General features: G+C 43.0%; 1 protein-coding gene across 1 annotated transcript in view; it reads left to right on the top strand.

Annotated features, from left to right (window-relative positions):
- The first annotated feature begins 2,158 nt into the window (after positions 1 to 2,158).
- Positions 2,159 to 27,539, top strand: part of MAP3K5 (mitogen-activated protein kinase kinase kinase 5) — a 156,533-nt gene continuing 131,152 nt past the window's right edge. Inside the window, exon 1 of the mRNA XM_084623488.1 lies at positions 2,159 to 3,385. Within this exon, the coding sequence (XP_084479614.1) occupies positions 2,968 to 3,385 (418 nt within the window). The 5' untranslated portion in view covers positions 2,159 to 2,967. The remainder of the gene's footprint in view (positions 3,386 to 27,539) is intronic.

Raw genomic sequence — 27,539 nt, 5'->3', positions numbered from 1 at the left:
ATGGCATTGGAGGGCAATATAAAGAATTCCCTCACAACCTAGAAGCTTGTAGGGTGCTCTGTACTGGGAATAGCGCCACTGTTTACCGGGCCAGCCATGGCATGCATAGGCCGCTATACTGTAAGGCTGCAAATGGTACTTGAGAAAGTGGCCTTAGAGTTAGAGGACTCGGTTAGTGATTTAGGGTCAGCAGTAAAAACATTAAATAAAGAGGTACAGAAGCTCAGGACCTTTTCCCTCCAAAACAGGCTGGCTTTGGACTATCTCTTGGCATCCCAGGGAGGGGTTTGTGCCCTCATCGGGCCCCGATGTTGTGTATATGTAAATGATAGCAATTATGAGATCTATGAAAAGGTGGTACAGGCTGAGGCCCATGCCCGATCCGGAGCACAGGTTGCCTATACTGCCCCAGACAGCGACTGGTTGCAAACCTTGTTTTCAGGCTGGGGTTTGTCGTTTTGGCTTGGTGGTTTATTTAGGCTATTATTGAAACTTCTCTTTCCTGTATTGCTTGTATTAATGGTATTATGCTGTGCAGTGTCATGTGTCAGGGCTCTTTTGCAAAAGTTAATAAGTCATTCTCTTCAGGGCTATCACAAAGTGCTTATGCAAAGTCCTATTGTAAAGAAATAAGTAGCCCAAGTGAGAAAACTCAGAGCCAAGGCTGTTGAGTGTTCTCAAAGGAGAGAGTTGTTGGGGACACTGGGGCACGGCCACTAGGTAACTCGAGGGGATGGAAGACCACGAGTATCGATGAAGCCCCATCGCACTAGGCCCAAGTGTCCTTGGCCCCCCCAGCCTGGAGGCACTCACAGCAGTTATGCTGAGGATCTGCAACAATATGTTGCAGAGTCAGACTGCCTGAAACTAAACAAGGCCAAACAGGGCAGATATGGTTGAACAATGCTGAATAAAGCAGCTTTATGTATGATTTAACAGCTGGTACAGAGAACAAGGGAACTAGCTGGTAACTGGATTGGCTGGCTAGATGGATACTTAGGGCAGCTTGCTATTGGATAAGTATGTTGAAGAAAGGATGTATAAAAGCCTGTGTAACTTCCTGCTCTGTGTGCAGGATTTGAGATTCTAATCTCCCTGTACCTTCTTTGAAGCTTCAAATAAACTTTTCTGCTTCTCCACCCCGTTGTGATCATTGGGTGAAGCACACCGGGTAGCCAACCCTCCCCCCCCGCAGCTCTTGCTCGCCTCTGGGACTGGGTGCCGGCAACAGTCCTACCAAATTCACATCTACTTTGGTCAATTTCATGGTCATAGGATTTTAAAAATTGTAAATGTCATGATTTCAGCTCTTTAAATCTGAAATTTCAAGGTGTTTGTAATTATAGGGATCCTGACCCAAAAAGGAGTTCTGGGGGGGGTAGTCGCAAGGTTATTGTGTGTGTGGCAGGGGAAGGTGGTGGTGGTGGTCGCGGTACTGCTATCCTTACTTCTGCGCTGCTGCTGGCAGGGGCGCTACCTTTAGAGTTGGGCAGCTGGAGAACGGCGGCTGCTGGCAGGGAGACCAGTTCTGAAGGCAGAGCCAGCAGCAGCGCAGACGTAAGGATGGCGTGGTACGGTATTGCCACCTCTACTTCTGTGCTGCTGTAGAGCTCAGTCAGCAGCTGCCATTTTACGGCCGCCCAGCTCTGACGGCAGCAGTAAGGGCGGCATGGTATGGTATAACCACTGTTACATCTGTGCTGCTGGTGGCAGGGCACTGCCTTTGGAGCTTGGTGTCTGGTCAATAGTTGCCACTCTCCAGCAGCCCAGCTCTGACGGTAGCACAGAAGTAAGGGTGGCAATACCACAACCCCCTCTCAAATAACCTTGCGATCCACCTGCAACTCCCTTTTGAGTCAGGACCCCCAGTTTGAGAAATGCTGGTCTCCACCATGAAATCTGTACAGTATAGGGTAAAAGCACACAAAAGATCAAATTTCACAGAGGCAGACCAGCTTTCACAGTCTGTGATGCGTTTTTCTTGGCTGTGAAGTTGGTAGGTCCCGAGTTACAACCTTTTACTTTTTGAATTTCACCATATACTATTGTTGAATAATTATTGGCTGACACCTACAACTTACATTGATACATATAAAATACACATAGCTAGTATCCACTGAAAGTATTAAAAAAAAAAAAACCTCAAAGGCAGCCCAGCCAAGATCTGTTGAGGAGCACTGCCCACCGACACCGCCAAACGACCAAGCACAGCATGGAGCAGCAGAGGGCGCTGTGCAGAGAAGAAAGCGAATCGAGCGCTGGTACGAGCCCAAGAAGGAGCCTGCGACGTTACGCAGCGAACCCTGCCTAAAGTTTGGCGCGGCTCTGAGCGCTCAGCGCAGGAATGCGGCTCTTTATAGTCCTGGGCAAGGGGAGGGAATAAGGGAGGAGCCGGGCAGCTCTGGGCTGGCTCCGGTGCGGTTGCTGCTGGCTTTACGGTTCCAGCCATAGCTGGCTCAAGCAGCGATACCAGAAGTGGCTTGTGCGCTGCCGCTGCAGGACGAGCTGATCGGAGCGCCCGGCCCAGCGGCAGGGCAGCCAGTCCGCCGGAGGGAGCCGCGCCGGCGGTGCGAGGCGAAGGAGGAGCGTCTGCCCGGGGAGGAGTGGGCGACGAAGTGCAGTGACTGCGGGGAGAGGCTGTGCCCCGTGCCCGGCTGCCAGCAGAGCCGCTCGCCAGGTGGTCGCTTCCCTGCAGGTGAAGCCAGCCCAGCCCAGCGCGCGGGGGAAGGGGCGCGCAATGGTGCCCTTGGCAGGCACCGGGCGGGACTGCGCTGCCCTCCCCGCTCAGCGAGACCTCGGCAGCTGCTAAGCGGGGACCGTCTCTGCTTTCCCCGCCCAGCGGCGGGCTGCAGGAGCCTCTGGCGGCGAGGGGCAGGGCGAGCCCGGCGGGCGGCGAAGCATGGCATCTGCTTAGCTCCGGCGAGCGGCACCAGCAGAGCCGGGGACGCGGCGCGGGGCTCCGCAGGGATGAGCGACAGCAGCGAGGGGATCAGCTTCTCGGTGCCCAGCCCGCCGAGCGGCGGCTGCCTGCACCAGGAAGGGCTCGGCGGGGTCAGCCGGAGAGCGCCGGGGGCCGACGGGGGCGCCCGGAGCCTCCTCCCCGCCCCGGCCTCGCCGCCAGCCGGCACCTACTGGAACGAGGACAGCAGCGCTGCCTGCCCCGCGGCGGGGACTGGAGCCCGGGCTAAGGGCGGCGGCACCAGGAGGACCACGGTGACCTACGTGATCAACGAGGAGAGCCAAGGGCTCCTGGTGGCGGCGGAGAGCGGGGCCCTGCAGAGCCTGCGGGAGGCGTGCGAGGCGGTCGGGGCCTCCCTGGAGACCTTGCACTTCGCCAAGCTGGACTTCGGGGAGACCACGGTGCTGGACCGCTTCTACAACGCAGGTGAGCGGCGGCAGCGCCGGCCTCTGCCCCATCGCCTCTCGCTCTTCTTCCTGCCCCTGCCTCGCTCGCTCGCTTCCCCCTTCTCTCTCTGTTGTTCCCCTGGGCAGCAGCCCGCTCGGGGAGCCGCAGCTCTCGCCCCTCAGCCAGAGCGTGGCCCTAGTTCTCTGCCTCCTGTGGGAGCCCAGCCACAGCGTACAGCTCCTCAGGGGAGCCACCGCTCTTTCAAAGAGCTAGGCAGTGGTGGGGTGTTTTTGTCACCTACCTGATTCCCTGTTTTCCTGGGTGTGACGTTGTGGGGTGCAATCCAGACCAGCGAGGGGCTGTGTCACCCCTGCGCTGGGTCTGACCGGAGTTATTAGCTAACACACCACGTGCGGTCCATATCGGACATAAGTTTGATCCAACTGGTGTAATGTGTCACTTACTACCTCTAGCACTCATTTCACGTTTTCTTCAGTGGAGTCAACTCACTTCAATGGCATTTGATTGGGATGACCTGCTATACAAACCTTACCACAGAGTAGGCAAAAGACAGACTCCCCACATGTGATTGATAGAGGTAGATGCAGCCCCTTCAGATTGGGGTTACACACTGTGTTTGAGGTTCTATTTCCTGGACCATCCCTCATCCCTGGCCACTGCTGATCTGGTAGCAGGTTGCTATGTAGCACAATGCCATCTCTTCCCCTTCCTCACAGGATCAGGCCCAGTTTTTCCTATCAGATGTTTTCTGTGATTCTTGACAGTTTGAGGAAATACCTTTCTCACACTTCCTGGTCGTTGGGACACTGGAGTGGAAAGTGTGTCACTGTCTCACTCTGCCACATTAGCTGGTTAGTGGCTCCTCTCCTTTCAGTCAGTGACCCCCAATTTTCTCCTTTAGTAATTGATTCTGTATTAGGTGAGAGCCTGCCTGAGTTTTGCATACTCCGCTGGGGTGAAGTCAATAGGGCTCTGGATGGGAATAAGGGTCCACTTGATGTAACTATATGATCAGGGCCTTAAGTAGTTTTTTAAATTTTACAAAGCTTTTCTTTCTTGGTGTTTTTATTCTTTTTTTGAGCTATCATGTGGCAGTGTAGTTTAAAACAGATTCCTGGACACGTTTGTGGTTTGTTCCATGTCTTGACAGAGAGATTATCTCTTGGACCACCATCTCTTCCATTGGTGCTTAAATAATATCCCACAGGCAACTACATTGTTTACATGGAAAAAAAATTAGCTAAAATACAATAGTTTCCTTTAATGTGATTTGGGGGAAAAGAAGGAGGAACTAATAATATTAAACTCTCCACAAACCACCAAGTAGTGCTCTTTGCAGCACTGGTTGTTTACAGAGCACATTTTGGGAACCACCAATTTAAAATGTCCATATAGTGTGTTCTGACTGTTTTCCCCGCTACTGTACCAGATCATACTGGGCCTGATTTTCAAAGATGTGAGCTCTTGCAGTTCCCATTTTCTAAAGCTGGAGCTCAGAACTTTTGAAAATTAGGTCCAGTGTGAATATTTCAACAATTCCTTTGTGTTGACCCAAAATTTGGGATAGTCTTTATATTTGTATGCTTGGAAGTGTATACATTATTTATCAATTGCATAAAATATTCATGACAGATGGGATTAAACAGAACTACGTATGTAGAGTAAAACAGTTGCCAAGAAAGTCTGTGAACTCTGTGCTCTACCATGATTTACATATAGTCACAGTAGCAAATTTGAAACTATTTGACTTGCTGGCAATGTGTACAGTAAACTATCTGCTACAGTCAGTCCGGCTCCACTGGCAAAAAAGATTTGCATATACAAGGCCATCAAGAGCTTCTTGTGGTCAAATAGGTAAGGTAAATAAGGGGGGAATAGCAATGGCTATCAGAGTCCTAAAGACTTTATAGAACCAGAATGATCATATTAAATATTCTTTTCCTCTTATTTTACAAAAGGAGGGAGCAGTCTGACTGCGAGAGAATTTGGAACTAAGTTTTGACAACGTCTGTATGTGTTTGGAACACATTAGCTAAAACGTTTACAATAACTTTTTTTTTCTTCTTCTGGTTTTTTTTTTTTTTTTTTTTTAACCAATGCAGTAACAGCAGGTATCAGTAATCCCCTCTGCTTCTGCAAGTAGAGGTAAGATGATACCTGCATATCCTGGCTGGATGGTGTGCCACTTCCACTGCATGCTCCTTACACATATATGCACATGCACATACATCGGTTCTTTGCAAGCCCCGCCACACAGGTTTTGGTGGGTTGAGGCAGGGCCTGCAGTAACTCGTGTGGCCTCCACTCCATCCTGTGGAACCTGGTCTTGATGGGAGCTCCGAGACCGTGGCAGTTGGCTGCCAGAGGAGTTGTGGTGTCAAATGGCAGCTGGGAGGCAAAAAGGTCCCAAAACCTGTAGTGCCATAGTCTATGTGGAGACCAAAACACCCTGCTACACTGGAGTGGGTAAAACCTTGGAGCTGCCACTCAGTTTCTCAGCATATTCCCTTGTAGGACTATCAATAGATTCCCGTATTTATGATTATAGAATGATAAATTCACTTTCCCTTCAGCCTCATGTGCCTGCATCAGGTTTTCAAATTCAGATTGTATTAGGTTTGGCATCAGAATTTCAGGATAGAAACTCTTGTGATGGGAGATCAGACTTGAAAGTGAGCTCCTTTAGTTCTGGCAGTTGGAACTCTGGCATATAATAGCATAATTGCACACTTAGGTAATGCATTTTTTGCTTACTTATTTCAATGGCTTTTGAACAAAGCTGTGTAAATGTAAAAACCTTGCTTTTCTTTCATTGCCATACTTTATATTAATCAAAGTACTGTGAAATGTACCATGTCATTCTGCCTCTGTATGGCAGCAAAAGCCAAATACTGTATTGTCCATAGTGCATGCATCTCTCACCTAATTTATTTTTAGAATATAGCTTAAAAAAAATCTTAGGTTTGCTAACTAATTCAGTTAGTAGGTGTCTGCTATCTAGACATAGTTATGAAAGATAGGAATGGGAAACCCCATAAGTGAGGCCCTAGGTAATGCTCTGCTCAGATGCCCATCCTCCCAACCCCATGGAATGATGTGTCTGAACTTTTCTGGAGTACACCATCTTATGTATCAGCCTCGGGATGCAAGGTGTCTGATAATTTGAAGCTGCAACAATCACTAGCTTTTGGGAAGGCTCTTGGGGCTTTTACTTTTCTCACTGAAAATCTCCTAGCTTCTGCCAAGGGAAGGAAATATTTCTGTCATTGTATGCCTCCTTCAGGGCCTCTGGGTTACTGCCAAGGGAGGTGTCTTTACCTTTCTTGACCTTATCTAGCCCTATTACTATGAGACTTCCTTTCTTCCTGAAGAATTCCAGCTGCAGCTTGCTGCTCTTATAGCTTTTCCAATTAGCATGAAATTGACATGATTATTGACAATTTCATTGACTTTTGCATGGTATAGAATAGCAGCCAGGAAACTGACTGGCTTTATTAATTTCACTCTGCTACCCTTTGGCAAAACCAGCAAGGGCACAGGAGCATTCTGTCTGGGGACAGGAAGAGAAGATGTCAACTATTTGACTTGAAAGATTACCTTTGCAACGATAACGGGTAGCAATGTGTTTGCCTTGTACACCATTGACATTATCTAACTAGTCAACAATTAATGAAGCTTAATTCATTGCAATTACTGAATAGGCCTAAAATTCTGTCAGAATTAAAATGAAAAAGTAACAAAAGGAAGCTGTTGAATAATTCAGGCATGAAATTTAGGTTTAGTGTAAAAGATTTTTTATTAATTCTAGTTGGTCAAATCCTGATTTCACTGAAGTCAACAGGAGTTTTGTTATTGACTTCAGTGGGGCTAGGATTTGGCCCTATACAAATACAAATGTTTTCTTCATTTTTCTCCAGCTTCCAATTTAAATTATATATTTTGGAGAATTAAACATTTCACTGTGTTAAACCTAGTGACAGCAGCATTGAGCTGGTGTGCATGAGAACATAATCAGACTATCTTCATTGTCTGAAAGAAGGGAATAAACATGGAAGGAAGCAATGTAAATAAGGGGAATGAAAGGCAGGAGGACTCAGGACAAAAATGAATTAGACTTAAAATTATGTGATGTTCGTATGGGACTGTGTTCTTTGTATTTAAAGGGATACTATCAACTTCAATTTGGCCTAAAATATAGTAGTGCTTGAAACCTACACCTTGCACCACTATGAATTTGAAAATGAAACCGTTTTAATTGATTTTTTTCATTGTTCAAGCTGAGAAAGGGGCAAAGAGCATACCCACATAGTGACAAGTAAGATGTTTTCAATTCACCCCCTCCCACACTTTTTCATAATCTAAGGTGCTATTGTAATCATAGAATTGTAAGACTGGAAGGGACCTCGAGAGGTCGTCTAGTCCAATCCCCTGTACTCATGGCAGGACTAAGTATTATCTAGACCATCCCTGATAGGGGTTTGTCTAACCTGCTCTTAAAAATCTCCAATGATGGAGATTCCACAACCTTCCTAGGCAATTTATTCCAGTGCTTAACCACCCTGATAGTTAGAAAATTTTTCCTAATGTCCAACCTAAACCACCCTTGCTGCAATTTAAGGCCATTGCTTCTTGTCCTATCCTTAGAGGTTAAGGAGAACAATTTTTCTCCCTCCTCCTTGTAACAATTTTATATATACTTGAAAACTGTTATCATGTCCCCTCTCAGTCTTCTCTTCTCCAGACTAAACAAACCCAATATTTTCAATCTTCCCTCAGAGGTCATTTTTTCTGGACCTTTAATCATTTTTGTTGCTCTTCTCTGGACTTCCTCCAATTTGTCCACATCTTTCCTGAAATGTGGTTCCCAGAACTGGACACAATACTCCTGTTGAAGCCTAATCAGTGTGGAGTAGAGGGAAGAATTACTTCTCACTTCTTGCTTATATACTTCTGCTGATACATCCCAGAATGATGTTTGCTTTTCTTGCAACGGTGTTATACTGGTGACTCAGATTTAGCTTGGGATCCACTATGACCCCAGATCCCTTTCCATAGTACTCCTTCCTAGGCAGTCATTTTCCATTTTGTATGTGTGCAACTGATTGTTCCTTCCTAAGTGGAGTACTTTGCATTTGTCCTTATTGAATTTCACTCTGTTTACTTCAGACCATTTCTCCAGTTTGTGCAGATAGTTTTGAATTTTAATCCTATCATCCAAAGCACTTGCATCCCCTCCCACTTTGGTATCGTCTGCAAACTTTGAGTGTACTCTCTATGCCATTATCTAAATCATTGATGAAGATATTGAACAGAACCAGGCTCGCTACTGATCCCTGCAGAACCCCATTTGATATGCCCATCCAGCTTGACTGTGAACCACTGATATAAGTGCTCCCAGGGAAGTGTTTTCCAACCATTTATGCACCCACCTTATAGTAGCTCCATCTAGGTTGTGTTTCCTTAGTTTGGTTATATAATGTAGGTTAAGAAACTTGTATGTAATATATGTAAAGAAACTTGCTTACATCATGGTTTTTAATTTTGAGAGAGTCCCTTTAAAATATATAACGTATGAAAATGGTGCAATCTGACAGAGAGGACTGCACAGAAAACAACCTATTGGAGTCAACGGGCCAGTTATGTGAATAAGGAAGAAGTCACCTGTGTCAGTAAGGACTAAGAGCCAGATCCTCAAAGGTATTTAGGTTCCTAACTCCCAATGAAAGTTAATAACTGAATACCTTTGAGGATTTTTGCCTGATTGTCTGAGTAGAGATTTGGAAGATAAGGCCTCTAATCGTTTTGGGGAGTAATACTCCTCACAGATAATGTGCTACATAAAAATCAACTGTAATTTCAAGCAGGAGATTTTATTTAGGGTAACACTGTTTCTTTTTCTTAATGCTTTATCTCGGCCTTTTAGAATAGTTTGAATTTTAAGTGATCTCTGATGTAGTTTCACTTCTGCACTTTCGCTTATCACCCCCCCCTTTGAGAACCTGGAGGAATGTTAAGTAGCATCCAGTGTCAGAAGTAAACACCAGTCATCAGCACTACATGTACAATAGCCCTTTTACTCAGTCTTGTTCTGCCATCTTTGCCTAGCATTCCGCTGAAGTTGGTAAGTGCTGGGACGCTAGCATTGTCTACACCCAACAAGTGAGTTTTAATTGCATATACCTGGAGCACTCAAGCAGTAGTTAACTGGTCTGCTTCAGCATTCCTCCCTACTCAGGCTAAGTTCCTTTTTATTTTAACAGAAGCTGAGTAATGAGTGCCAAATCAGCCTGTAAAATGAGTATTTGGGAACAGTAAGTAGTATTGAGGTTACCATTTTCCTCATATTCCCCCCCCCCATCAGATTTTAAAGTCAGAAGGGACATTATTATAATCTAGTCTGACCTCCTGCAAAACACAGACATACTGTGATGTGTATTTGAACTAATACCTGGGAGTGAGTAGTTGAAATTATGGATTCAGTTTGTCAAGAAAAACCACAGTCAAACTAGATTAAAGCGGTGTTGCATTACTGTAGTTGAGTTACAGCAAGTTCTCTTCATGCAGCTTAATTGCCAAGCAGTGCAGAAGTACTTCATGAATTAAAAGATGAAGGCATATACAAATAGGAGTAAAATCAACAAACAATAAGATGGAGAAATATCAATATATAAACCAAAAATGCAGTATACCAGCATAAGGTATTCCAAATGTTCCTTTTTAAACTAAAAAGGAAATTTGTAGAAAATGAAATAATTTGTGCATTATATTATAATGGCTAGATCTCAGCACCTGGAGATCCTGTTGACTTTAATGGGATATATGAGTGCTCAGCACATGTCTGAAAATCAGGCCATAAGCAAGTAGACTAGCCTCGGCGTATATCTAGCAGAAGCTCATGTAAATGACTCATTTAGTTTTGCTTTCCTATTTATTTTAGAAGACTAAAAGTTAGGATTGATTGTTTGCTGTGGATTGTTTGTGTGTTTTCTTCATACAGTCGCTTATTATTACACACACTGCATAAGAACAAATGCCTCACAGTCTAGCCGAATGAAGAGCAAAATGTAAACAAAGAGCATACAAAGAAAAACAGATAAAATTCAATAATCTAAGGTATCAGGCCTGCTCCTGTATGCCCTCCATTCATGAAAGTTCCTCAAAGTTGAGGTGAGTTCTGAGTGCAGAGTGCTTGCACAATCAGGCCCATTATTAGTAGCCCAGGTGAGGAAATGTGCGTTGCCTAATGCAGTTTCCTTTACATTGATGGGACAATTCCCTATATTTGTGTTTTAAAATCACTGCAGAGTAGGGCTAAATGTTTACTTGATTAGCAAAATAAGTTGGGTAGATGTGCTAAAAGCAATTCTGTTTTGTTATTACTGGGGCGGAGGAAGGTCTTTCAAAAATGCTTTTATAAAAATACTTTATACTCTAAAGAAAAGTACTATGTACTGTCCTTGGACTGAGATGATGAGAAATCTTAGAGGCCCTTACGCTTCAGGGCACAAGCCAAAAACAAACTGAAGGGGGTTAGGAAGCAACTTCCCTGAGGGACAGGTTTTCCCATTATGGTCCATGATGGGGGTTTCTTCAAATGGGGTTTCTCTAATGACCTGCAATGTAGATGTGGTCCACTTTAGACTATGTTACATATTCTTGACAAGTGCCCGCTGACTTACTTCAACAGTGGGCTACTGGCTCTTCACCTGGCTGATGACGATGCTATCATATGGCTGGGCACACTGCACATACACTTAGAGATGGGGTTTCTTGTACCTTCCTCTGAAAGAATTGGTACTGGCTGCTTTCAGAGTCAGGCTACCTGGACCACTGGCCTAATGCAGTAAGGCAAATGCCTGTGTTTCTATTTCTTCTCTGCCTTGCAAGGTTTTCTGACTACGTTTAACTTATATTAACTTTTTTTGGTGGATGGTAATGTTGTTTACATAGGAAATGTAATATCTAGACATCTTCTTTATACCCAATGTTGCAGAAAAATTGATGGAAAATGTGGAGATAAATTATACAGTGACGAGCGCGGGGATTCAATCTGTACACCGTCATTTACTTTAAAAAAAGTCCCCAGACTAAACAATGTGACTGATGTGTATTTTGCACCATGCAAGTATCTCATTGTAACCTTGTGAGTGTATTGCTCTGGAATTTTTTCCTGGCTTCAGCTGCTTATTTTTGAAACTTTTAATGTAATTGCAAATACTATTCTTGTTCTTGGGTCTCTAGTCCTCCTTTTAACCCGAGTAGATTGTATGGCTCAATAATATTCTGCAATAGTGAGTTTAACATGTTAATTAAATAATGATACTTCCAGTGCAAGCTAATCTAATCAGACATACCAATGCTGAGTGAGGGTCAGGGAAGGAATTTCCCATAATGGCAACTAATGAATAAAGCAAGTTGAGTTCACTAGCAGCTAGAAAAGTAAAACTGAGTTGGTCTAGTAGCAGTGGTCTTGTAGCTTTTACAGATTTTGGCTGGAAACTTGGTGTCAACTCTGTGGCTTAAAAGCAGTACTGGAATATACTTTACTTGGGGAAATTTGGCATAAAGGAGCAAATCTTCAGAAACTCAGTATAGTCATGTGGTAAAGCTGAATTTGCTTAGAAGATATATAACATCTGTGCAACATTTCCTCTATACCTTGCATAGCTTTCTATGATTGCACAGTGCAAGTCTTTACAAGGACATCAGAGTGAAGAAAATCAGCGCTGATCTAAATTCCTGGGCCGCTTTTCTGGTAGTATTTTGTTTACCTTAGGAGACGCTGAATTCCAGTGATTCCTTCTTTGGCATACTACCGACACTAGAGCTTATCCAGAAAGTTGGCCAATAAAGTGATTTATATCTGAGTTTAAGCTTTCCTGGAATTCTGACACTTAATGACACATGAGCTCTTGCTTTCTGTCCTTGAAATCCAAAGAACTGATGTTCTTAAGAGCTAAATCTAATATTCTTAATTCCTAGCAGTTGACTTAATGTTTTTCTCAGAATAAAAATACATGCTTCCCACAATATTGGCTATTTATAGTAGCAGTAAAACAGCTGAGTTGTAATTACTACCAGTTCTCAAAGTGAGGCAGCATGGCATGGAAGTGAACAATACCCTGCTCACCGTTTAATTCTCTCTACTTCATGATTTTATTTTACTGATGCAAAGTTTCAGACATTTGAAATGCCGCACGCTCCACCTGTGATTATGTAGCATTTGTTTACATTGCTATATTTTAGTATTTGAACATGGTCTTTTCTGCAGCAGATGGAAAAAGGGGGCAGGGGCTGAATCACTACCAATGCTCTGTGGAGTCATGCCAAGACAGGCTATGCTAAAATAACAGATCTAGTTACAGGGTCTGTGGTAGAAAGAGCTATCCTGAAGTATTATTATTTTTGCTCATTTTCAGGACTGAGAAGGGCTACCATAAACCACCCCCATCTAGGGTTGCTAATTTTGGTTGGATGTATTCCTGGAGATTTGATCACATAATCTTTAATTCCTGGAGACTTCAGGCCAATCCTGGAGGGTTGGCAACCCTGCCCCCAACCCTTTCCCACTCCTCAGTATCAATGGGACTCATGTTGAGACAGGTTATGCTCAAATAAATTTGTTAGTCTCTAAGGTGCCACAAGTACTCCTGTTCTTTTTGCAGATACAGACTAACACGGCTGCTACTCTGAAACCTGTGCTTCTATAGGGGGTTAGGACCAAGAGATGCTGAGTGACTGAAAGAACTAATAACACTGTTGCTCTGGAGAGTAGAGCTGATGACTTGGGTCATATCCCCACAAAACATTACTGTTGCTGCTGCTAGGTGTCATGGGTACAGGCCAATTACTTGCCTAACTAAGTGGGCTGGTGAAGGTGGGATGGAGCCCAGAGAAGAGAAATGGAGGTCTGAAGAATCACTTCTGGGAGAGATCAGCTCCCAGTTGTAAAAGCCTCTGAACCTCTATGTGTTGAAATGTGAGTCTGAGAGATGAAGACGGACAACGTTTTAGATTGGGATTTCCAGAGAGGGTTAAGGCAATTGGGTGCCCAACTCCAGACTCCATTAGGCCCCTTTAGTTTTAAGATTTAGGCTGGGATTTGCAATCTGTGGACAGTTTAGGATACATCCTAAAGCATAAAATATAGATATTGTCCAAGTGCTTCAGAACAGAATGCCCCATACTTCTGAAAATGGGGTACTTGTCTGGGTTTAGCTCAGTGTGTTTCAAAGATGGATCTAAAAATACTGTAGGCCCACAGTTTAATTTGCCTGCTCACTGAGAGAGCTGGTCAGGTAACTTGTGAAGAATATTACAAAATGTGGGATTTTCAGAAATTAACTAGTTATTCACAGATAAATCTGCCATTGTTTGACCAGCTCTAATTGTTATAATCAGATGAAGAATGTCCCCCAGGTTCCAAGTGTCCTTTTGCTATATATGCATAACTTACATTAAGGCTACTGGGACTTGCCGGTATGTGTTCTGAAGAGAATATACCCATCTACTTCTGCCACTGCTCTCTGCATGAGCTGGGAAGATGATGGAAGTATGAGGACAGTATAATGTGCAGTGGAGACCTAGGTTCTATTCCTACTTTGCCACTAGCCTGTTGTGTGATCTTGGGCAAGTCGCTTGCCTCCTTTATGCCTCTGTTTCCCTCACCCCATCCCTTTGTTTAGATTGTAAACTTTTAGCACAAAGGGACCTTGATCTTGGTTGGGGTCTCCAAGCACTGCTCTAATAATCATAAAGATGAGTCAGTAAAAGCCTGTTCATGCAATCCTTAGTCAATCAAATCTCCTGTGGATACAACTGAGATCCTTGAGTAAAGTGTATAGATTCAGACTCTAATTGGACCATAGAAGTTGGAGATAGAAAAGGCCAAATCTCGGCGAGTGTGTAAAGTGCAATAGCATAATAGAGTTGACATTTGAGCATGGTGTATGAAATATTTCCCTCCCCTTTATTAATACACTGTTACATACTAAAATGCCAGGAGAAGTGCTGCTCCATGGAACTATTGCTGCCTCTTAAAGTACAGTATAGCCATAAAATTATCAGCATGAGTCTCTAAAGTGTACTTCCCAGAAAACTGGGCAAAGCTAGATGCAACAGTAATTTTTATTTTCAAGAGTAACATAAAATGAACACACTCCCTTCACCCACCCCGCCCCCAACGATTTTGACATTCTACTGTTGCCACTTCTCTAGATGTGACTGGCAAGGGTGTGTGGCAGAGGGAAATGACTCCTGACCTTACTACAGTCATACTGAGACGTTTACTTCATTTTTTAATTTTAAGTTTAAATATGCTTATGAAATATAAAAGCACAATACAAAAGGAGCCTGAATAACTGTAACAAATGATAATAAGACAACAGAATAAAAAAAATTCTATTATAAGAGGAGGGCAGTGTATTCCTATATAGATCTAAAAGGAGCAAATAAGAGACTGAAAAGACCTAATAGATCTTTTAGAATCCTTATCACAGCCAATGCATGACTGTTCTCTGCAATGAGTTCTCCAGTGCACTGTTCTGTTTCAAAGAGTAAAGCTATGGCATACTTTCATGGAATATTATCCTACAGTGTGAGCTCACTGTTAAGAGAACATGTCTTGGCATTGTTAACATTTTATGTGCTTAGTTTCGTTTAATTTCTCTTGGTGCTACCTTCTTCAACCACTCTGAACAATTCCTTTGTTTTTAGAAGTACTTGTTCTTTTTGACAGGTTTCAGAGTAACAGCCGTGTTAGTCTGTATTCACAAAAAGAAAAGGAGTACTTGTGGCACCTTAGAGACTAACCAATTTATTTGAGCATCTGCTTTTGTGAAAGCTCATGCTCAAATAAATTGGTTAGTCTCTAAGGTGCCACAAGTACTCCTTTTCTTCTTGTTCTTTTTATCTACACCATTGAAACAACAGTGTGAAGTGTCCTCTTACTGTAAAGAATCAGAGGACCATCCAGGTGTTTTTTCAGATGACAATAAAGGAGTTCAGTTACATGGCTGGGAATGCTTCCGTGAGCCAACAGATCAGTAAGCACCTGTCACAAGTCCAAAATAATTTGTGTTGAACTGCAGACCAAGTTTGACTAGAGATAAACATTGGTCATTTTACATCACAGTATCTTCATTCGTTCTTCTGTAGACATTAAGGGCATAAAGAACAGGTACTTCTAAAAACAAGTTTATCCCTTGATACAAGCAAGTGTAGCTCTTGTTTAAGTCAGTAAGAGCTGATTATTATTAGCAGATGCAGAGCTATATGCCAGGGTTGTATTCCTGCCCTCCCCACCCTTCAAATCATCCCTTTAAAAAGCAATGGCCAAATTTTTAAAAGATATTTAGGCACCAAAATATATGGCTAGGCACTTAGTGAGATTTTATAAGTATCTTTTGGTGCCTAAATATCTTTTTAAAAAAATCTGGTCCCAAACCCATTCTGGGAGTCACCCTGGAACCTTATTAGGACTGAATTAGCTGATGGCTCTTGAAGATGATGTGTTCTGGCTGAGTGAGCAGTTGGATATTTCTTCACCGCAGAGTTAACCAGGATGCTTATTGGGGCATTGCCCATAACCTGGATCCTAGCCACACACACAAAGCTCATTCACACAAGTTTAGCGGTGCTTTCATCATTGGCTTTCTGGCTTGTCTCGGGCTTAGGCTAAAGCCTGAGTGAGATGTTCACTTGGGCTGGTAATCTGCCCATTTTGCAGTGAAGGCTCAGGATAAATTATATGAGCATTGATAATTCCCCTTGTGTGCCCAGAAGGACAGACAAATCCCCCACAATTCACTGGAATGGAATCATGCAGCAGCTCAGCTTACTTCAGCATGCAGAGCTATGGGCTATGCCCCCAAAAGTCCTAGCAACACATAGAGGTGAGGGCAGCACCAGTGAAGACCCAGTAACTCGAGTGTGGCTTTAAAGTATGGCTTCTCATACTTGAGTGAGGCTAACCCAGGCGCTGATCACTGACATTTAGTCTGCAGTGAAGACAGACCTTTTGCTTACAACTCTCTTTCTCTCCCAAATTCTCACCTCCTTGAATTGATTTTTATGAACAAGTAAAAAATCCTACCCACAGTCATGCTCTTCCTTTGGAAGAGCAGAGAGCAAACAATCTTCTGGATTTTTGTGCTGCGCTATTTTGTGCATCTCTTGGGTTTTCTATAATGCTCACTAGAGTGGTATCTGAGTTCTCCAAACTTCCTGCAGGAACTGTGCAAATGTATTTAATGTTGGATTAGTTTTAACCAAGACACATGTAGACTGATAGTAAACGGCATTCAGGAGTGGGCCCAATGACTTGGCATTTTATGTGTTGAAACCTGGATCTCCATTACCAACAGCAGCCTTTGGTCTCTTGCTCCTTGGAGCTCATGCAGTTTGTGGAGGTGGCGTGCTTGACATGCTTGGCATCCAGGGAGAAGACCAGAAGCTGCTTGTTGCATGGACACTTCTTTGCTAGCCAATCCACAGTTGGAACTAGTAAGTGTTTGCCAGATACCTGGAACGAAGGGCTGGGAAACTTTCCAGGCCTCCCTAGGAATAGCCTTTGGTCAGGTTCAAGCATCATAAGAAAGACCTTTGAATCCCTTTGTGAAGTGCAGTCAAAAGAATTAATGAGGTTTTATTGATCACACTGGGTAAAAATAAATGGCTATCATTGTAAATAATCCAGATAAATGTAACTTCTTTAAAGTTTACATATCTGTGTTCATGAGATCCATTGTATTTTTTGCTTCAGAATCAAACGCTTTGGTGCTTCAGTACTACTACTATTTAATTTGGTATTTGGATAGCTAATCCTGTAACATCCATCTTATTTAAAGCCTTTACAGTAGCCTTGCAAAAATCATAATGAAAATTACTACTCCCAGAACAAAACCTACTTTTCTAGCCTGGGATGATGATGAAGAAAGTACTAAAGGCAAACGAGACCTGTGTGTTTTTTTGGTTTTTTTTTTAAAGTACTTGTGTGATGAGTAGACTATTACAAGGCTGCATTAATGTTTTGCAATGGGAGGACAACATCTCTGTAAGGGGTTGACATGATTGTAAAAGGCTTTCACTTCAACAGCTGCCTGTCACAAGAATACTTTCAGGAATGCAGGAACAGAAAGTGGTGGTGGTGTTTTTTTTTTTTTTAAGACGAGGTAGCCTGAAAGGTGAGTGGTTTGGTTGCTTCCATTTCATCATTGCTGTCTGAACTTGTTTTCACTTTGAAAAAGGCAGCATTAAAGTTGAAGAATTTCTGATCACAAATCAGAGAGGGGAGATGGACATATATACACTATAAATATTACTCCTGAGGGAATTCTGTGCCAAAAAGTATAAAATTCTATGCACACAATATTTAAAGTTCTGCATATTTTATTTGTCAATAAATAAATGTGGAGGTTCCAGAATGGCAGGGAGAACACAGGCCACTGGCTGCATGGAGGTGGGAGATCACCCTGCAGCCCTCCCCTGGGACATGGACTTGGTGGTGAGGTTGCACCAGACCCTTACGCAGCGCAAAGGCTAGGTCTGCTCCTTAGAGGTAAATTTTGTTCTTCTTTCCCCTTCCAAGAGTTGAGAGCCCTGGATCCTTAGAGTGTGGGCTTTCTGGCACAGGGACTGCTCCTTCTTATGCATCTGGGAACCATCACAAACAAATGGTAGATGATTATAATTAGGGACCTACAAAATTCATGTCCATGAAAAACGTGTCACGAGCTGTGAAATCTGGTCTCCCTCCATGAAATCTGGTCTTTTATGTGCCTAAATGTAAGGGACTGTTGCCCCCTTACTAACGTTCAGTGGGGTGTTTTAGTTGCTAGCTCCCAGTACCAAAAAGGGGGAAGGGTCAATGGGGAATCAGGACCCTGAGACTGACAGCCCCCGGGAACAATGGGGAGAGGCCAATGCTCCAGGTCAGCCTGAATGACAGGGCGGGCAGGCTAATCAGGGAGTCAGGAGGCCAGGGAGGTCCCGTCGTCCATGTGAGTTGGAATTGCCTGGGTCAGACAGAGTGGGGCTGAGCTAAGGAGAAAGCAGGGGCCTAAGCTGAGCTGGGGAGCAGAGCTGTGCCAGATCCAGAGAGAGCAGCCCCTGTCCTGGGAGCAGAGCTGCAGCCCCAAAGCCAGGGGCACAGCACAGAGAGAGCAGACCTGTCCTGGGAGCAGAGCTGCAGCAACCAGAGCCAGAGGGGCCAAAGAAGCAGCCCAGGCAGCTGGAGGCAGAGCAGCAGCAGCAGTGCTGAGACAGAGTGGTGCAGCTGGGGCTGGAGCAGTCTGGAGCTGGGTGTGGTGAGCAGCTGGGGAGAGCGAGGGGGACCCTGGGCAGCAGGCCCAGCACAGGGAGACGCCTCAGCCAAGAGGCTCTGCAGGCCAGGCTTGGATCGTAACCCCGACAGGGTGGGGGTGACACTGGGAAGAAGGGTCCTACCACTTAGAGTCTGAGAGTGTGGGGCCACCACCAGAGCAAGTGTCCAGCCCACAGCATCCCTACAGCACAGCCAGGGCCTGAGAAGAAGGCCTAGGACGTACAGGGAACAGACTGTGAATTGCCCTGACATTCCAGAGACACTGTTTGTGATGTTCCCTGCCACATAGCGGGTTGATGTGTTTCCTTTAACCTTTTCCATTTTTCCTTATTCTTTTTAAAATTAATTGTTGATTAAATAACTTGTATTTGCTTTAACTTGTATGTAATGGGTCAGTGGGTCAGAGGAGTGCCCAGTGCAGAGAGAGTACCCCGGAGTGGGGACACCCTAGCCCCTGTCCTAGGTGACCACAGCAGGGTTGGGGGTCGAGCCCCCCAGGAATCCTGGGCCCAGCCTTGTTGGGGTTACGAGGACTCTGCCAGACAGGAGAGTGGAAGGGGAGTCCTCAAGGGCAGGGGGGCCACTGGGTAAAGGAAGTGGGAGCGAGGACTCGGATCCTTTCGCTAGCCCACTTCACCGGGGTAGTGCAGAAGCCAGGGAAGTTCCCCACAATAGCGGGACTATTCCCCCGCTTACATATACTATACAGGTTTCTCAAATTGCGGGTCCCGACCCAAAAGGGAGTTGCAGAGGGGGTTATTTTAGGGGGGGTTACGGTATTGCCACCCTTCTGTGCTGCCTTCAGAGCTGGGCGGCCGCAGAGTGGCAGCTGCTGACTGAGGGCAGCAGTGCAGCAGCGCAGAAGTAGGAGTGGCAACACCATACCACGCCATCCTTACTTCTGTGCTGCTGCTGGCAGTGGCTCTGCCTTCAGAGCTGGGCTCCCAGTCAGCAGTTGCCGCTTTCCGGCCGTCCAGCTTTGAAGGCACCTTCACCACCAGCAGCAGTGCAGAAGTAAGGGTAGCAGTACTGCCACCTCCCCTACAATAATTGTGACCCCCCCCCCATTTTAATACCTGAAATCGTGAAATTTGCGATTTTTAAAATTCTATGACCGTGAAATTGACCAAAATGGACTCTGAATTTGATAGGGCCCTAATTATAATGCATTGAAACTAGTGTGTGTTGCATTAGTATTGGAGGTAGAATTCAGGGAGCTTGGATGCAGGGATGAAGGAGGGCCACATAGCACAGTTCAATAGGGGTTACTTGTTGGCTGCCATGGATGTGGAACTTGGGGTTACAGATAGTGAATCTGTGAATACATGGCTCAGATGGTCGTGTATGTCTGTCTAGGTGGTTATTTTGGCACCCATCACTGTTATGTCTGAGCATAGTGAACACAGTGTTAGTAGAGGCAACTGCAGATCTAAGGCCTTGGTGGTCGCCACAAAACGATCTGCTGCTGCTTTGCAGGAGGAATCTTTCCCCCATAATCTCCCCATTGCAGAGTTCAGTTAGTTGGACTGCATGGCAATGTACAGGATTTGTCCATTAATTTGTAATGTCTGTTATAGACTGTACATTCTCCTTGAGTCTTCACTTTGCGTGGGGAAATGCTGACTCCCTAAATGTAGAATTATTATTAGTTTAAGTTTTCAGTATCTTGCAAAAATGATCTTAAAAACAAATCATCCTTGACTTGCACTCCACTAGACACAACTTAAGTATACATCTGTCCATTCCAATACTCAGAAAGGATTTAGTATTTTTTAGCAGCTATTTAATTTCAGTCTTAGACCATAATGTGGAATATGAAGGAAGGAAGTGGGTGTGTTCTAAAAGAACTGAACAACATTTTAGAGGCTTAATTTGGGCTCAAGTTATTGTCAATAAAACGTTAAATAGCAGAAAAAGAACCTGGGTTCTGTGGTTTCAAGTGTGGGTTTATATATGTTTATTTTGGACAAATCTCATTGCTTATAAAAATGAAAAGCTGCCCAGAATGGGAGACACTGTGGGCAGGTGGTGGTGAAGTGTCTCTGCATAGTCTTTGTGTGATATCTCATAACCCTAAACTGTTCCCCCCCTCTTTCCTACACTTTCACATTTACAGTTCTGAATGGAGACTGGCGCATAATCTTGAAGCACAGTGGTTTATGCATGAATTGTTTTGCACATCAAAATGAATATATATTATGCTCAGTTGTCTGACTTGTGTCAAGCCAAGGTTATATTTCATAATGTAATTACTGAAAAAGATACAGACTTATGTCTGTTCTTTGCTATTAACACCAGAAACCAGGGTATTAATTGTTCTAGTAAAATAACATGTAGAGAATGTCTTTTTCTTAGGACAGTCATGTTCGTTTATCTCTCTTGCTTTGATCAACCCTAAAGCCTAGAAGGTCTTACAGCCAGATCCTTCTCTCACACAAATTCTAGTTAATAAATTGCAGCCAATGTACCATATGAACTAGCTCACTGAAACTGTTTTGAATGTAAAAATGTTTTTAATGTGCACATATAATAGGGAGGAATGAAAATGTGAGACTGTTAAACCACTGCACTACAGCTAAAGAATCAGCTTGCAGTCTAGACCCTAACAGACTATAATAATGTAAAATCTACCGTTGTTCTAGCTCTAATGAAGTGCTTACCTAAACTACCCATTTGGGCTTGAGTCTTATTGAACAAATACGAAGTCATACAAGGAGGATAAAATTGCACAACCTAATTCATAGGCAATGTTACTCTGACTGTTACCCCTGTAGCAGAGATTTTTACCTGGACAGTTAAATTATTCTGAAAGCTTAGTTTGCCAGATTGGGGAATAAATTGTCTGTGGATTAAAGCTACAGAGCAATATTCAGCATTGATACAATTGGTTGCAACTCTCCTTCAAGACAAAGGAGTTGCCCTTGATTCCACTGACACTGAATTTGGCTCTATTTTACTTAAGAGGAAGATGCACAAATGAGGGATAATTCATAGATTCCAAGGCCAGAAGGGACCACTGTGATCATCTAGTCTGATCTTTTGTAGAACACAGACCATAGAACTTCCCCGAAGTAATTCCTTGAGAATACCTTTTAGAAAAACATCCAGTCTTGATTAAAAATGGTCAGTGATGGAGACACCGCCACAACTCTTTGGTACATTGTTCCAATTGTTAAGTACTCTCACTGTTAAAAATTTTACACCTTATTTGCAGTCTCAATTTGTCTAGCTTCAACTTCCAACCATTGGATCACATTATACTTTTCCCTGTTAGATAGAAGAGCCCATTGTTATATATTTTGTTCCCCATATAGATACTTACAGACTGTAATCAAGTCACCCATAACCTTCTCTTTGTTAAATGAAATAGATTGTGCTCTTTGAGTCTGTTCCCATAAGGTATGTTTTCTAATCCTTTAATCATTTCCTTGGCTCTTCTCTAAACCCTCTCCAATTTATCAATATCTTTCTTGAACTGCAAGCCCCAGAACTGAACATGGTATTCCAGCAGTGGTTGCATCAGTTCCAAATGTAGAGGTGAAATAACCTATAATAATGCCTAGTGTCACCCAGGTTTTTCAGAACCCAAAGCAGTGCTAACTTAACTCTTTCTTTCCAGGGGGTGTCAGGAATAAATCAATGGGGACACAGCTAAATAAATGATTGGTACAAACAACAGTTCTTTTACCTAAAATTACTCTTTTTTTATTAGGTCTCAAGTGTGCACACGCACACATACTGTAGCAGTAGATTCAGAGCACCCCAAACATTATAGTTACCCAAAGTCTGAGATGGTTTCAAGTAATCAACAACCAGGCTTCTGGGGGCCCTCCTTCCATCCAGCTGCTGGGGAGTGCAGCTGTCATCTCCTTGCCCAAAGGACAGCTCCTTGTCAGCTCCTTCCTCAGACTGCTCCAAAGTGTATACTTTTGCTTAATTTTTTATAGCTAACTTAGGCCTGGTCTACACTTGGCGGGGAGGGGGGAATCGATCCAAGTTATGCAACTTCAGCTACGTGAATAACATACCTGAAGTCGACGTACTTAGATCTACTTACTATGGTGTCTTCACTGTGGTAAGTCGACGGCCGACACTCTCCTGTCGATTCTGCCTGCGCCTCTTGCCCTGGTGGTGTACCGGAGTCGACGGGAGAGCGCTCGGCGGTCGATTTATGGGGTCTAGACTAGACATGATAAATCGACCCCCGCTGAATTGATCGCTGCCCGTCAATCCAGTGGGTAATGTAGACAAGCCCTAAAACAACGCACATAACTCATAGTGACTCCTGGTGGGTCACCATAGTAACCCCAATGGGTCACCATTCTCCTAATTTCAGCAAATTACTCATTATTTCTTATCATCAAAGCATTTCTAGTATTTCTTGTCATAACAACAATAAAACTTATATGTCGGGCACTGAACCAAGGTCGGCTGTCCAAACATTCCTTCCATTCTCATGGTACATTAACTCTCTGTCCCATCCTCCCATTCTGATTAGCAAAACTGCAGTCCTGCAGCTATTTGGCCTTGTCTCTCAGAGCCTAAGATTATTCCAAGCTATATGGTATTTGGTTTTCAGCTAGCAGTGGCTGGACACACAAAATGGCTGACTGCAGTACTGTCAAATTCTGGGGATAAACTAGCTCTGACACTTTTCATCAATAGATTTCAGAGCCATTTGTAAATTAGGCAAGTATCAGGATCCCTAGATAGGGAAACTGAGGCACAAAGGTTTAAAGTGATTCTCTCATGTTAGCTAATAGTATAGCTGGGAATAGAACCCATGTCTCCTGAATCTCAGTCCAGTGATCTGTCCACTGGGTCACACTTGATCATGGATGTGGGTAGGATATGGTTTATCATCTGCACTATTAAGGTAAATGTGAATGGACATGGTCCTTACTGTTAAACAGGTACAGAAACAATGCACAAAAGCAATAATATCCTATAGAATGGTTAGGCATTAGACTATTGTAAACACTACTAAAATTATTCTAAATTAATTAATATGATAGATTTTGGTTGTCATTTCTGCATACTATACTGCCACTCGTCTCTGAAGATTTGATATGAATGTTTGTGTTGATTGCTATGTAAATAACGAGTAAATACTTTCCTATTTTTTTTTCCTATAGCTTTTGGCCATACAACTGACATTAATGAAAACTAAACCTTCGCTGTCAATGACTACTTGGCAATACCACGGGAAAAGCAAATACATACCTGTTTATCAGGCCTGCTTAAGCTAGTCTTGCCGAGATTAACAGCCTTTACGCCAAGTGTTAACAATTTAGTTCAAATGAGTCATATCCGCTTTCTGTTTTGGGATGCACTAGTGCAATTACCTCTAAGGCTCGGCAGTCAATGTTAGGTTAGTGACACATTGCAGGATACTGACAGCAGTAGCAATTTCAAGCATGTGTTAATCTGGTGTGAGATTTAACCTTGCTTCACTAATTGACAAACATTTCTCAGAAAGCTTATGTTTAAAAAAATAATAAACAAAATCCAGAAAGCTGATGTGGCAACTGAATATCCAGATCTATTTTGTAGAAAACCTAGAGCAAGCAAACTGTTACCAAATTGACTAACAAATTTATTTGAGCAAAAAGAAAAGGAGGACTTGTGGCACCTTAGAGACTAACACATTTATTTGAGCATAAGCATCTGATGAAATGAGCTGTAGCTCACGAAAGCTCATGCGCAAATAAATGTGTTAGTCTCTAAGGTGCCACAAGTCCTCCTTTTCTTTTTGCAAATACAGACTAACACGGCTGCTACTCTGAAACCTGTTACCAAATTGTTCATATTAATAAGAAAGAGGCAAAAATCCCCCCCCCCCCTTTTCTGGCTGTTCCGTAGGCCCTTTGTATGACAGACAAAGCTGTCAGTAAAAGGTGCTGTCTTGTCAGCTGTGCTCCACTTAAGCAAAGTGAGGAGATATGTGTCAGGTTAATGGCCTCTGAAATCTATGGTTTCAGAGTAGCAGCCATGTTAGTCTGTATTCGCAAAAAGAAAAGGAGTACTTGTGGCAACTTATAGACTAACAAATTTATGAAGTGAGCTGTAGCTCACGAAAGCTTATGCTCATATAAATTTGTTAGTCTCTAAGGTGCCACTAGTACTCCTTTTCTTTTTTCTGAAATCTGTGTGTGTGTCAAGACTTGTAGATAGCCCATAATCATTGATGTAGAGAAATTTGATGAAAATTGCATTTGCTGTGTAAAGGAAAAACAAAAAAGCAACAAAGATGCACTAGCCATTTTTTAAGATGATAGGAGCCGGGAAAGATTTAGCTGTGCTACTTCCATTAAAGCTGCAGTGTTGCCAGCTTTCAAAAACCATTAGTCAGACTGCAACAATGATGAGATTTAAACAAAATTATAAATTTTGCGTTCTTATTTGCCTTCTGGGTTTTTTTTCCCCTTCCCTTTTCTTTGAGCCTTTAGGCATTACATTGCCATGAGTTCATGTTTTCAAGCTTTTCTACAAATGAGGTTAAAGATATACTTCTTTTAAATAGAAGCTGAGATTCTCATGTAATATCCAGGAATTGGGGATTTAAGAAAAATACCAAACATCACGAGAGCTGGCAACACTGAAATCTGAGTTTTGTGTAAAACTTCATGCACCACTCTGACCACAGTGAGGGTTTACCTCTTTTTGTTAAGTTCCTTCTTTTTACAGTAATTTAGTTTTGGCCATTTGAATTTGAAAGCTTTTGTCTTTTAACTTGTATGTCATTAGGCAATGTTACTCTTGTCTGTACAGTCTGGTGTCTTGTAGCATGGGGTCCTGAGGCTGACTAGATCCTTTGGGCATTACCACAACAGAAATAAATATTAAGACACAAATAGACCCAAGGATTCTTTCCCCACTCTCTCCCTCACATCATGTGTTTGGCTTAATACTGGTGCTAAGTGATAGGAACAACTTGCTGTATTCTTCTGTCTTCTCTTTATTATTGCTGTTTTTTCCCTTTTGAAATAAGGAAATGAATAAGTGAGAGGAGATTACTGCTGTGGATTGTTTTCTGTTTCAGGGTTTGCAGGCAATTAATCATAGTTTGGCTTTTTCTTTTCTAAAGGAACAAAGTACATCTGGGACTAACAATGGGAAATGAGATTTTGAATATAAAGTAAGACCTTTTCAGCAAATAAACTGTGAAATCACCTTGATCACAATTCTGAATTTTTAATATTGTAAAAATATTTGTGTATTCTCCTGGTATATGTTAGTACATATGTACCTTTATTTAGATTAGTACTATATATCTCTGGTACTCCATTTATACTTCATGCAATGTAGCCTGAGTAAAAGGTAAAGTGAGTAAAGAGCAATGTGCACCTCTGGCATTACATATAGATACTCATTTATAATAAGGAATCCACATTCTAGAGACGGTGGATTTATTGCTGTAGTGATAGGGAAAATTCATGCATTATTACTTGGAAACCTGAGAGAATCAAAAGACTTTGTTTTTTCCTTACGGGCTGATTTAGTAAATATCTGTCCAAAAGCTACTCTGGCCAAACTTAAAATACAGTGGGAACAAATGCTGCAGGAAGAAACTGAGGAAGATCAGTGAGAAAGCATATCAATTCTTCTCATCAATTTGCCAGAGAAGCAAGATGAAAAGTCTTATAGTGAAGAATTTTATACAAATGTGCATGGGTCTCAGGCCAGACTTTCAACAAAGGATTTCTATGCAATGCCAATTGTTGTAGATGCAGGCAGCAGATCCTCAGCTGGTATAAATTTATTTCAGTAGAGCTACACATGGGCTGAAGATCTGGCACGCTGCCTAGAGGGCGGAAATGCTGTCCATATCTTACAATCAGATAATAAATATAAGGCCAAGTTGTCCTTGATAGAAGTTTTCTCTGTGCCTCTGCCCTGCCACCTGGTCTGCCCCTTCATTTCTTTGACAGTAAAGCTTCAGGAACCATGCTGTCAAGGTGGTCATCCATTGGCAGAAGCCCCGTTTATTTTCATTTGCAGGTCATCTTTAAGACTCAACCGAGGAATGTTGTATTTGAGCTCATCTGAAGATTTTGAAGTAGCTAGAGTTGCGTTTAAGTCCTGCTGTTTGGGAGCTCGTGATCTGTAGAGGAGAAGGAAGAATGAAGACTCCGCAGTCCATAAATCCTAAATAACCAACCAGAGCCAAGAGCTTTAGGAAAGAACTTGCTGAGATGACATGGCAACCTGAAGTCCAGTGAAAACAAGCTCATCCTGACCTCTAGGGGTTATTTAGTTCCATAATCCTAAATACCCCACTAGGAATGCTGTTCCCCAAGCTCCTGGAAGTTTCACTTAGGTTTCCGTCAACTGCAGCATGCTTGTTGAGTAGAGCTGTCTGTGCGTGGGTTGAAGATGGTACAAATCCTGTTGATGCAGCTATTGCCGTCAAAGAACATACACTGAGTGGTTATAACTCCCTAAGAAATTTTATATCTAGCAGTATAGCTAACCTAATAATATATTACCTCTACTCATAGCCTTCTAGCTCCTCTTAATCTTCCAAGTAACAAAAAAATATATTCTGCCTATTTATAGAAGGCATTGTCCTGAATTCATTTTTTATATGGCAGGTGACATGTGTAACTCAGTTCCCTTTGACACCTTTCTAAATATTGTGGCATTTCTCACTAGAAAATTATAATTTGACAGCTAAGGCTAGGAAAAACGTGCATGATTCTGTGTGAGAACACCTCAAATAAGTGGACTGATTGAAGCCTAGATTTTTCCAACACAGAGCAAAATAAATCTCTTTATGAGACGATTTGTTTTGAGTGATTTGCCTCCTGCCCTGGAGATAATGTTTCACTGGAACATGCTCCAAGCAGG

This window comes from Lepidochelys olivacea, assembly GCF_965140295.1.
Source record: "Lepidochelys olivacea isolate rLepOli2 genome assembly, chromosome: 3".
NCBI classification, from domain to species: Eukaryota; Metazoa; Chordata; order Testudines; family Cheloniidae; genus Lepidochelys; species Lepidochelys olivacea.
Note: the sequence above shows the minus strand (reverse complement) of the source record. Positions and strands in the feature narration are given on the sequence as shown.